This window comes from Galeopterus variegatus, unplaced genomic scaffold (assembly GCF_000696425.1).
Source record: "Galeopterus variegatus unplaced genomic scaffold, G_variegatus-3.0.2 Scaffold5322, whole genome shotgun sequence".
Lineage (NCBI taxonomy): Eukaryota > Metazoa > Chordata > Mammalia > Dermoptera > Cynocephalidae > Galeopterus > Galeopterus variegatus.
In genome coordinates, this window is record NW_007731433.1 from 29356 (window position 1) to 42378 (window position 13023).

At 47.7% G+C, this 13023-nt stretch overlaps 1 protein-coding gene across 1 annotated transcript in view; it reads left to right on the forward strand.

Annotated features, from left to right (window-relative positions):
- Positions 1-750: 750 nt before the first annotated feature.
- Positions 751-13023, forward strand: part of GRIK3 (glutamate receptor, ionotropic, kainate 3) — a 101443-nt gene continuing 89170 nt past the window's right edge. The window contains exons 1-2 of the mRNA XM_008589238.1: positions 751-922; positions 11311-11568. Coding sequence (XP_008587460.1) covers positions 787-922; positions 11311-11568 — 394 coding nt within the window. The 5' untranslated portion in view covers positions 751-786. The remainder of the gene's footprint in view (positions 923-11310; positions 11569-13023) is intronic.

The following is a 13023-nucleotide window of genomic DNA, read 5'->3' on the forward strand; positions in this document are numbered from 1 at the left end:
TTTGTGATTATTTTAAGGGTTTTGGGAGGGGATTTATATCATTTGCAAATAAGAATTTATTGCTTCTCAAAGTTTGTGCCTCTAAATTCCTTTTCTTTCTTGTTTCATTGGTTAATGGTAATGATATGAATCCTCACTCCTGTCTTTGTTTTTTTTTTTTCTTTCATGAGACAGCCTCTACTGTTTCACCATAAGTGTGATATTAAAGGCTGATTTGAGCTCAACATGCTTCAAGGAAGTGTCTTTTCTGGTGCTATTTTATTAAGCATTCTTAACAGCAATAGATATTGGATCTCTTGCATTTTGTGAGTTGATCATATGGGTTTTGTTTTTCTCCTTTGAACAATTGAGATGATGGAATGATAGGCATAAATTTCTTTATATAGAGCCAGTCCTACATTCCTGGAATAAAACTCTATGTGGCCACAGTATGTTATCCTTGTAATATTCTGGTAGATTCTACTTGCCAGAACGCTATTGAGAATTTTCATAGCAATACTAGTGAGTGGTAATCTTCTTTTGGCCCTGTCAGGCTATGATCAGGAATTTGCTAGCTGAGTGAAATGAACTGGGAGGATTTTCATATTTCTTAAGCTCTAGCACAATTTCTGTGTATGGCAATTATCTAGGATATTATTGAACATTTTGGGGGGAAATCTTGTCTGTAAAGTCATCTGAGCCAAGCATCTTTGCCAGAGCCCCGTCCCTCCTCCCCGCCACGCTCAGTTCTGCCCATCTCTCACAGGAGGGATCTTTGAGTACGCAGACGGCCCCAACGCCCAGGTCATGAATGCGGAGGAGCACGCCTTTCGATTTTCTGCCAACATCATCAACAGGAATAGGACTCTGCTGCCCAACACCACCTTGACCTATGACATCCAGAGGATTCACTTCCATGACAGCTTCGAGGCTACCAAGAAGGGTGAGTGTGCAGCCCCAGACTCTCTTCCCTTCCCAGCCTGGGGAGGGGCCCTGGGTAACTGGCTGGAGCTCTGGGTGGGTTTGCAGCTTGGAGACTTTTCTGCCTGGTTTGGGGACCTGCCTCAGTCCCGGTTCGGTTCAAGCTGTGTCATCCCCCAGGAGCGCTGGGTTGTCTATTGAGAATTCCCAGGCCACTATCAGAGGCTGTGAGGGATGAGAGGCCATGGGGTGGGGGAGGTGAGGGGTGGGGAGGACGGGCAATGAGAGGCTGGGGCCTAAGATGGGGGGCAGGGGTTAGCAGGAAGGAGGCCAGCCCAGGCCTCCAACACCTCTGAACCAAAGTGGGCATTTTCAACCTTGTTTCTTCTTTCATTGAAATCCTACCCAGAATATCAATATTTAAGATATATATATAAAATAGTGGCTGCCGGTTAGCTCAGTTGGTTAGAGTACAGTGTGATAACACCAAGGTCAAGGAGTTTGGATCCGCAGACTGGCCAGCTGCAAAAAAAGAATAAATAAAATATATGTAAAATAGATAATGTATAAGTTCAAACATGCAGCATTCACTTGCCATAAAAAGACTTAATAAAAACAATGAAGCTGCTTCCATGGCTATAACAATTTGACCCCAGAGGCTATGGATGTCACTCGAAGTCTGGCATTGGCTACAGTATTCAATATGTTTCTATATTTTGTTTTCACAGCATAATAACAAGAAAATCATAATTCATAAAAATAAGTTGTAGTAAATCTAGTTAAACAGTTTTCTTACACCTGAATTTTTATTTTTATTTTATTCTTTGTGGCATATTCTTCTTTAAATTTTTTTTATTTTTTATTTTTATTGATTATACATAATTCACAGGGCACAGAGCATCAGCACCTGTGCCCAAGTTGTGGCGATCAGATCAATACTATCAACGTGTCCACCACCTCAGATTGCAGTTATTCCTGGTTTCCCTCCCCCAACCTCTCCCTGACACCCCTCTCATGCACCACCACCCCCCGCTGCCACCCCCAGCAACCTGAGGTCTGTTCTCTCCCTCGGCAAGTCTAATACGCCACTGCCACACTTGAATTTTTAAAAATAAAATAAGACACATATTATGCTGCATCCTTCCTAATTAGTAGACACATTTAAAATAAGCTCCAGTGACTGCACAGAAAGGACTGGAGAACATTATTCCGGGGTCCTCATATACACACACAAAGTTAACCTGTCAATACCTGAATGACCTAGCAGTTTCCAATGTGGTATATAGCACATTTGAGTATACACATGTGCTTTTTTTGTTACTGTTTTTTAAAAATATAGTGTATATATTCAAATTCAATTTAAAGGTTTAAATAACTCTGGAAATAACTTCCATAGAACCCTAGAGTTCCATATGACTGTTTAAAAACTGAGGTGCAGGAATCTCATTCCGAAGAAGACTAGGTCATCCTTCCTATAACATCCTTTCGCAGCCCCCTGCTTTGCTCCTTCAAGGCCCTTATCACAATTTGTAGTTAAAAAATTGTGTGTGTTTGACATCCTTCCCCTTCTCCCCAAAACACTGAATGGAAGGCTCTCTCTTGTTAAGTGATATACCTACCGCCAGGCACCTAAGAGACGGGCGTATAGTAAGTGCTCCTTGAAATGATTGTCGAATAAATGAATGAATGGGTGAGTATGGGGCATGGGAGCCTGAGCATCATTGCCCAGCACCCCTGTCAGCTGAGCTTAGCTCCTCACAGTGTCACCCACGCACTTTGGGAAGATTGAAGCCCATCCACACGGGACTCTTGTCTTTCTAAGGGTATCCAGTATCTAATCAAGAGCACCTTTCTCCCCAGCCAGGACCCTTGATCTCCTGGGCTCCCAGGGACAGACCTGCCGAGGTGCTGCCTGCTGCTGGCTGTTTTCTGAACCCCATTGTGAATAAACATCTTAGCACAGAAAAGCAGCATAGCATAGGCCTGGAGCCAGACTGCCTGGACTTGCATCTTGGCAACGCTGATATTAGTTGTGTGACCTTGGACAAAATACTCCATGCCTCAGTTTCCTCATCTACAAAATGAGCGCATCTCTGTGACGTTCTTAGAACAATGTCTAAGGTCTTTGCGTATAAGGTCCTTGCTCTTATTACGCTTGGCTGCCTTGTCCTCCACATGCTGAGCCATCACTTCCAAGGCCTGACTCCTACAGGCACTTTCCCATGGCTGGTCCCTCTGTACCCACCTGCTCCTCCTTGCCTTGTGCACTGAAAGTCAGAGGATCCCTGATATTGAACACAGTTACTGCTGTTTTGGAATCTCAGAGCCAACCTGCAGACAGACTAGAGGCACACCACCCAGGTTTAGCCCCAGGAGCGGTCCTTTACCCATCTGTGTTTCCCTGGGCTGGCCTGCCCCCCTCCCTCGTGTGTCCTCCCTGCCCTTCCCAGCATGCCCTGCAGCCAGCACTGTGCAGTGAAGTATCCACCTCCCTGCAGAGAGCTATGCTGACACCCTCTACCCAGCCTTGTCCAGTTGGAAAATGACTGAACTCAACCAAACTGCTCAGTAAAAAGGTCAGGACACAGAACAAATGCCTGGAGTCAAAGCACTAAGGCCCACGTGGGTACAGCCACCCCTAAGAACTAGGCTGGGTCTTCTATGCAATTTTTCTAAAAATCACTCAAATAATATAGTGACTCCCTAGTGAACACCTGCAATTCAGCTCAGGGACCTTCCCCAGCCAGGCAGGTAGCCCAAGGCAGATCCTTCCCAGAGGCACTTCCTCCAGGACCTTACAGTCCCTGTGCAGAAATGCCACTTTGTCAGTGAGCAGGCCCAAGACAGAAACCCCTAGCTCCTGGAGTCCAGCCCTGGGCTTTCCTGATCAAAGCAACAGCCCCTACCCCGTACACCAGATCACGTGACTTGTTAGCTTAAAACCTTGGATGGCGCATCCCACCCTTCTTTCTCCAAATCATCATCAGAGCCCATGGGGGTCTGTCCAGTCCAGCCCAACCTGACCTTCCAGCTACATCTGTGCCACTCGCTCCTTTAGCCTCTGGATTATACCCAGAAGCCGTTATCCTTAGGGTGCCCCGTGTCCTCCCCCTCAGTACTTTTTCACATGCTGTTCCCTCTGCTTGCAGTTCCTTTTCCCCAGCGCACCCCTTGCCCTGCCCCTTGTCTGTCTATCTCATCCTTCTCCTTTCAAACTTCTGATTCTCAGGAAAGCCCTCCCCAAGCCCCCAGACGAGATCAGGTCTCCTTGCTTCCACCTTATAATACTCTGGACTTTTCTTTCACAACCCTGACCCTTTTGTGTGTGCGTGAGTGTGTGTGTATGCATGTGTGTGTGAGAGAGAGAGAGATGATGTGGTGTGTTATCATTGTCCATCTCATCCATTAGACTGTAAGCCCTGTTGCCTTCTCAGCACTCCACTGTAGAACCTAGCATGGGCCTGGCCCACGGGAGGCACAGCATCAGTATTAGTGGTTTGGTTGGATACACAAATAAAAGAATGAATGGATTTCCAGTGTATCAGGCTCACTTAACAAAAATTGCTCCTTATGATCCCTTCAGGAGATAAGGCCCTGCCCTTTACAGGTCATGCCCAAGGGAGTAGGAAGCTAGGACATAGGACCAATAGCTAGAACAACCAGGAATGGGAGAGAGCCACATGAGTGCTGTAGCACAAGCAGGAGGGCTTCTTGGAGGAGGAGAGGTTTGAGTTGGGCTTTGAAAGATAGTGGGAAAGGGTGAGGCAAAGGGTAAGGCAGAAACTCAAGTAGAAAATGCAAGTTATTTGAAGGAGGTGAATTTATGCATCTGAAAATTCTTTGTTCAACACCCACTGTGTGCCAGTTGTTGGGGACCCCAAGGTGAGCAAGGCAGAGGTGGCCAGTCTCTGCCATCATGGAACTTACATCTAGTGTGGCTGAAGCAATAGATGCTGGGCCAGGAGTTACAGGAGATAATATAGGAAAGGGACGTTGGAGCCTTGGCTTGGTCAAGAAGTGGTTATAAGAAGCAGGAACCTACCCAAGCTAGCTCAAGAAAAATGTAACTACCACCCAGTCCAAGATATTGACCTTGCAAGCCCTTCAGAAGCCTCCCTCAGGTCCTCCCCAGTCATTACCCACCAGGGTCACAATGGTTCTGACTGCTGGTGCCATACACTGGTTTTGCTTGTTTTGGGACTTAATGTAAATAGAATCATCCAGTGTCTACCCTTTCGAGCCTTGCTTCTTTTGCTCTGCAGTGTGTCTGTGAGAGTCATCTAAGTTGTTGCAGGTAGCAGTAGTCCATTGTTCTTCGTTGATGTATAGTGTTCCATTATATGAAAATACCAGTTTTTTTTTTCCTTTTTGTCTTTTTTACTGACCGGCAACAGGATCGCAACCCTCGGTGTTGCGCCCGCACCGCGCTCAGCCAGTGAGCGGGAACTGGTCTCCACATGGGATCCAAACCCTCGGCGGGAGCACCGCCACACTCCCAAGCAGCGCACTCTCCAGTGCGCCACCAGGCCGGCCCAAAATACCAGTTTTTTAAAATCCTTTTTACTTTTGTTGCACCTTTGAGCTTTTTCCATTTGGGCTATTCCATGCAGTGCTGCTAGTAGATGTCTTCTGATGCACGTCTATGCTCATTTTTGTTGGGCACATACTTAGGAGCAGAAGTGTGGGGGTCCTAGAATGTGCATCTGTTCAGCCAAACGGTTTTCCAAAGTGGTTGCACCAACTTGCACCTGCTCCAGCCATGTCTGAGAGCTGAGCTCTGCATCTTCACTAACACTTGGCAATCGGTTTTATTTTTTTTAATTTTGGCCATTCTGGTGGTTTATATAGTGGGTGTCTCATTGTGGTTTTATCTGTATTTTCCTGATGATTAGGGATGTTGAGCATATTTTCTTATGCTAATAGGTCATTTGAATATGCTCTTTCTTGGAGTGCCTTTTTGAGCCTTTCAACTATTTTTTAAAAATTGAGTTGCTTGTTATTTTCTTGTTAATTTGCAGGAGTCCTTCATATATTCTGGATGAGAGTTTTTTGTTGGAGATACATATATATCCCCATATGCAAGGAAATACATATATTCCATATATTTATTCCATATACATATATTACACACACACACACACACACACATTCTTTGCACATGGGCTTGCTTTTTTTTTTTTTTTTTTTTTTTTTTGGCAGCTGGCCTGTACAGGGATGGAACCCCAGACTTTGGTGTTATCAGCACAAGTGGGTCTGCCTTTACACTCTCTTTAGAGGAGCAAAGTTTTTAAATTTAAAGTCCAAAAAGTCCAACTTATCAATATTTTCCACTATGGTTCATGTCTTGTATTCTGTTTAAGAAGTCTTTGTCTATCCGAAGGTTATAAAGATATTCTCCTATGTTTTCTTCTAGAAACTCTATTGTTTTGTCTTTCATAGTTAGCTCTGTGATCTATCACAGATTGATTTTCTGTATATGGTGGAAGGTAAGGGTTGAGGTTTATTTTTTCTATATGGTGCTGGTGAGAGTGAAATGTTTAACTTCTCAGGAAAATGGTTTGGCAGTATCTATTAAGCTTGTGCTTATTAAGAGTGTTCCCAGCCACTCTAATGATACTAACCAGAAGTCAGAAATAAATGAAGGGTCCTTCAGCTCGAGAATGGATAGATTGAGGTATGGTTATACAATGAAATTTTAATCAGCAATAAAAAAGAAGAAACTCTCGCAGAAAAACACAACCTCATGGATGAAGCTCACAGACATAATGTTGAGTGAAAGAAAAGTGGTTAATTTGCGGGGAGGGAGTAGTTTGCAGTGGATACTGAAAGGGGCAAGAGAGAATCTTCTTGGGTGTTGGAAACGTTCTATATCTTGATCTACGGAGTGCATGATAAAAAGGTGCAATTATATGTAAAAATGCATAAAAGTTCACGTGCTTAAGTTTAATGCACTTTACTGTATTATATCATATCTCAATAAAAAAATTAAGTGGCACCTCTCTGCACCACTCTCCCTCAATGTCCCTCTGATAGCACGCCTGAGATACCCTCCTTCTGCTGTGGTTGGAATCGCCACTGCTGGCCCTGGAGGCATTTGTGCTGTTGGGTCATTTCTCCATCTGGCACCCTCCATCCCTTGGGGTGCCCCCTCTTCCTATGATCTTCATTTTTTTCTTTCGACCTTTGTTTTTTTTTAAACTGCCTTCCTCAGGAGCATCTTTAGGACTCTTCCAGGGCCATGGACTTGGACCTCATTCTAATTAATCCAGTGATAATTCATTTTTACTAGATGGAAGTTCCTGTCACTGCTCCCTTCCCCACCAGCTGGCTGCAGCCACCTCGGGTGTTTGGGGTGAGGAGACACAGAGGCACAGGACATGGCACCGCCTGCCCCACCAGCTCTGGTTGAGTTAATCCTTTCCCCTGCATGAGGCTTAGGAGGCCTTTCCCCATTAAAAGAGACTTATACTTATTGCCTTTATTTTTAAATGTTTTGTGGAAAATTAAAAGATGAGAGACTGCCAGGCAGCACATGAACCAGCAACCCAGAGAGTGTCTGTGTTTTCCAAGCCTGGCCAGAGTGGGTCTGGGATCGACCTGGTCCTCCCCAGGCTCCTCTGCCTTCACTTATTCTCTGGGCTGCTCAATTCCCTTTAAGAAACAAATCAGCTAAGATAATTTTTGCCGTTAACTACAATTGCCATGGAAAGGAAGGATGGGGGCTGCATTCAGGCTGTGTGGACTCCTGCTATGACTATGAACCACTGAGTTACTGCAAAATGACCAGAAAATGGATTCAAAATTGAATCCACAAATAATGTAATTACTGCAGCGTCTGCTCAGGGCTGCCAGAACAGGGGTTGGCTGCTGCCCTGGAAACATCTGGAGGTAAAGCCGCTGCTGCTGCTATAACCCCTGCACTAGTCCCTTTGGAGCAGCAGTGTTCTCCCATGCTGGAAGGTCCTGAGAGGGTGGAAAGAACATGGAGGGGGCAGGAAAAGGGACGTGGAGAGAGGCCAAGGAGAAGAAACAAGTCAAGGGCAAAGAAAACGATGCCTCCTGCTGCTCAGCAGTGAGGTCTAATCACTGCATCACTGGCAGAATGAAACCCAGTTGGTTGTCGTCACCCTCCTCATATCACCAACATTGTGACTACTGTCAACACCAGTACACCCACCAGCACCACAATCACTGTCATCACCATCAACAGTGGTATCTCCTCCACTCTTAACTGTATCAGCACCACCCTCACCACCCTACCATCATCATCTCCATCACTGCCATGACAGCAGCATCTTCATCATGACCAATCTCATCAGCCCCACCATCACCATTGTCACTCCCCCTGTCACCATCACTGTTACTGTCCTGGCATCAACATCTTCATCGTCACCAAGCTCATCAACGCCAACATCACCATTGTCACTCCCACTGTCATCATCATCATTACTGTCATGGCATTAACATCTTCATCGTCACCAATCTCATCAACGCCAACATCACCATTGTCACTCCTACTGTCATCATCACTGTTACTGTCCTGGCATCAACATCTTCATCATGACCAATCTCATCAGCCCCACCATCACCATTGTCACTCCCCCTGTCACCATCACTGTTACTGTCCTGGCATTAACATCATCATCACCAATCTTATCAATGCCAACATCACCACCTCTTCTCCCAGGACAAGAAGTCGTTGTGACCAAGGGGACTTGACTACTAGAAACCTGTGCCCTGCCCTTCTAGACTTTGCTCTCGGTTTCTAGAATCTTGAATTTCCTTCCCAACTGGACTTGAGCCCACTTCCAGGCCTGTAGGAGCCTCTTCCCTGTATCTACCCTCCAGAGGGAGAGCCATACCTCCAGGATGCACACTCTTAGGCCCTAGGGGTGACCGAGGACCAGCTGTTTGCAGGGGGTGGGAAAGTGCTTGGACATAAGGGCCGGGGTGTCCACATGGAGAGTGCAAGGCCCCTGTGGTTCAGGATGGAGCCAGTAGTAAAAGAGAGAGGGGCGGGGGGGGGTGTTGCTGGGGACCACCACTCCCCATGTCACTGTGTTCAAGAAGTCTCCATTCTCACTTGACTTTCCAGACTGTTATGAGGGTATATTTGTCAAGGCAGGAGAAAAAAGACATGCTTTATTTAACAATTCGTTAGCTTGACTTGGGATGTTTAAATATTTAGCCACATGGAAAGTGGGTTCCATTTATACTCTGGCCCTGGGCCCTGCAAGTCTCAGGAATAGGCCTGTGCCCAGTAGGTCATTCCCAGAGGCCCTTGGGGCAGCCAGCCGTGTCTGAATCCACAGTGTATCCATCTTGCCTCCTCCCACGTGCCTCACGTGTTCATATGTATGCCTGTGGTATCATTCCCATGACCAGGGACCAGTGAGTTTGCTCATGCCCTATCGATGGATCTCAGATGGTTGCAAATGGCAGAAAACCAAAACCTAAATGGCTTAAATGAAAAGAGAGACTATATTGGTTCATGTAAACAAAGGCTGGTGTTTCACTTGATCGAGCTCATGTTTCTCTCTCTTGCCTCTGCTGACCTGCACACTGACTGTTCACAGACAAGCACCGCTCTTTGTGAGCACAGATGGCTACTGCAGCTCCAGAACCCCGGGTTCAGCTAAAGAGGGAAAGTGCCCCTTTCTCAGTCAGAGAGGTCTTAGGGTGTCCCATTGGCTCTGGCTGATCACATGACCATCCTCTAAGCCAGTGGCTGTGGACTGGGGGTGATCAGCTGGTGGTTGGCCTGGGTGTAAGTTGCATGCTCTGCCCCTATGGACTGAGAGTGGAAAGGGGGTGGAGCCCCAAGGAAAATTAGAACAGTTGCAGGAAGAAAGGGGAATGGCTCCTGGGGAGCCCTCCCCCCCAGAATGGCCCCCTTTTTGTGGAACTTTTAGGCCAACCCCCCCCCCCTTGAGCCACAGCTGCCCTGGGTCTGCTCATTTGATGCCCTGCCATGACCACTCCAGTGCAGCGGGAAGCATCTGCTGTCTCTCCTGCCCAAGCCCTTGGGCCTCCCCCAAGAACGGGAACTGTTTGAAGGCGGGGATTCAGCATTCATTCAACATTTGGATGTTGATTAAGCATTGTGGATAGAGCAACAAACAATGCAGACCAAGCCCTTGCCTCTTTGGAGCTTAGGTTCTAGTGGGAGGAGAAAGTCAGTGAATGAATGAGACATCAGTGGTCATTTAATCAGGACAGAAAGAAGTGGGGTGGCGGGATAGGGGTTGCTATTATAAATTGGGCAGTGATGGCCTCCCTAAGACATGCAGGCTGATGCAGAGACCTGAAAGGGAGGGGGGTGAATATCTGAGGGAAGGACATTCCAGCCAGAGAGGACAGCAAGTGCAAAGGCCCTGAGGCAGGAGTGTGCAAAGTGTGTTTGAAGAACATCATGGAAGTCAGTGGGGCTTGAGTGCTGGGAGGGAGAGAGAGAAGGACAGGAGACGAAGTCAGGAAAGTAATGGTGGTGGTGAAGGGGAAAGGGTGGGGAGGAGCTGCCACAAGTAGGGCCACTTTGGCCACTGTAAGGACTTCGGCTTTTACACTGAGTGAGATGGGAGCCCTCAGAGCAAAGGAATGACGTAATCCACCTTATGTCATGAAAGGCTCCCTCCAGCTGCTAAGTGCTGCATAGATGGTGGGGAGCATGACTGAGGGAGCTTCTGCAATAATCCATGTGGAAGATGATGGTGACTTGGACCAGGCTGGTAATGGGGTGTAGGAACGGCAAGAAGTGGTCAGATTGTGATATACTTTGAAGGTGAAGCATCAGGAGTTACTGCTGGGTCGGGATGTGGGATATGAGAGAATGAGAGGCGTCAAGACAAAGCCAGGGTTTCTGGCGTAAGAGCCTGGGACCACCGAGATGGGGGAGGCCGGGAGGTCACTTATGGATACAATAGGTCTGAAATGCTTCTTAGGTGCCCAAATGGTGATGCTGAGAGAAAGGTGAGAGGTACAAAGCAGATTTCAGGGCTGGATATTGATATTTAAGATGTTTGTAGTCAGTCAGTAGATGTTTGATTCCTGTTTGTTTCTTAAGATCCGCCCCCAGGACAGGAGCTGGCACAGAGCTGGTGATGCTAATCACGATGTTGATAGCATCAAAGTAGCAACGATTTGTATGTCATGAGTGCTTCCTGAGGACCAGGCGCTGTGCTCTGGTCTTGTACCTTGTTCGAGCTTCCGATGATCACATGAGGTAAGGACTATAAGAAACCCCGTTTTTCAGATGAGGAAAAAGAGAGATCATCAGTCGTCCACCCTCAGAGCGTTCCAGGTGCTGCTTTTCCTACCTGTTTATGGGATCACTCAGAATCACTGCTCCTCCCCACCCCCATGCCCACAGCCCCAGCGCTGACCCCTGTGCCGCCCTTCCTTCTGTTGCAGCCTGTGACCAGCTGGCTCTGGGCGTGGTGGCGATCTTTGGGCCATCGCAGGGCTCCTGCACCAATGCCGTCCAGTCTATCTGTAATGCCCTGGAGGTGCCCCACATCCAGCTTCGCTGGAAGCACCACCCGCTGGACAACAAAGACACCTTCTACGTGAACCTCTACCCTGACTACGCCTCTCTCAGCCACGCCATCCTTGACCTTGTCCAGTACCTCAAGTGGCGGTCAGCGACCGTGGTCTATGATGACAGTACAGGTGGGTGGCCAGGCCTACGGGCAGCATTCTTTTTTTTTTTTTTTTTTTTTTGTCCTGTGAACGCTGTGAGCGCACCGGTCATCCCTATATAGGATCCGAACCCACGGCGGGAGCGCTGCTGCACTCCCAGCGCTGCACTCTCCTGAGTGCGCCACGGGCTCGGCCCCGGGCAGCATTCTTTTGGGTGGGAACTGCTTATCCAGTCCTGTCCTGCCTTTCAAATCCAGCCTGGGCCCTGCCTTCCAGAAAACTCTTGCTCCAATGTGTTAACCCTTACTGTGGGCCCAGAGCACACACTTAGCAGATGTCCACTGGAAATCCAGCAAACTCATGCTGGGCCTTTCCTCTGGACCTGCTCTGTTGCTGGCAGCCAGGGCTACCTGAATGAATAAAACCCAGTTCTTGGTCTTAGAGAGCTCCTCATTGTGGGGGAACATGGACGGGGACCCTGTGGCTGTCTCTATGAAGCCATGTACAGAGAGCTCGTGTGTGGCAGTAAGTTGCATATAGGGCCTGGGCAAGCAGGAGGGGGCGGGGAGAGAAGAGACGCAGCAGGTACTGATCACTGCCCAGATCCTTCCTTCCCCCTTAGTCACCCTCTTTTGGGTCTGCAGGACAGGTACAGACTGGAGAGTCCTCTAGTGATAGAAGAGGAATGCTTCTGGAATAGTACATTAAAAAACACTACTGTTCACCTACCATGAACCAAGTGGTACAGGTGTGATTTCATTTAATTTCATGTAAACCTTATAACTCTATGGAGTGATAAATTAGAAATGAGGAAACTGAGATACAAAGGGGTGACATTCCCTGCCCACTGTCACCCAGATAGTAAATGTCAGAGATGGCAAGCACCTCTGGACCTGTCTGAGTCCAAAGCCCATGCTCGTAGCCAGCATGGAGCTGTTTCTGCTTCTCTTCTTTCTTTCCAAAGACTCGAGTCCCAAGACATTTCTTTGCCCGGCCTCTTAAGAGAGAGTGACCTTGGCAAGTCATTTAACCCATCTGGCCTCGTTCTTCCCACGTGTCAAGAGCCCTCTAGCTCTCAGCTCCCTGTGATTCAGAGTCAGCTCTTGATTACCTCCTAATGGGCAGTGGGGACAGTGGGGAGAGACTCCCTCAGAAAAGGCGGTCAGAAAGTTGTTTATCCTGGGGCCGGCCCGGTGGCGCACTGCTACAGTGCGCCGCTTGGGAGCGCGGCGGCGCTCCCACTGAGGGTTCAGATCCCACATACAGACCGGCCGCTCACTGGCTGAGCGAGGTGCGGGCGCAACACCAAGGGTTGCGATCCTGTTGCTGGTCCCGGTCCGGTACGGGCGCGACACATCGGGTTGCGATCCGTTGCCGGTCACGAAAAAAGACAAAAAAAGGAAAAAAAAAAAAAAAAAGAAAAGAAAGTTGTTTATCTGACTCGGGATTCTACGAGCATCTATTGAGTTCCTGCTATGCCCAAAG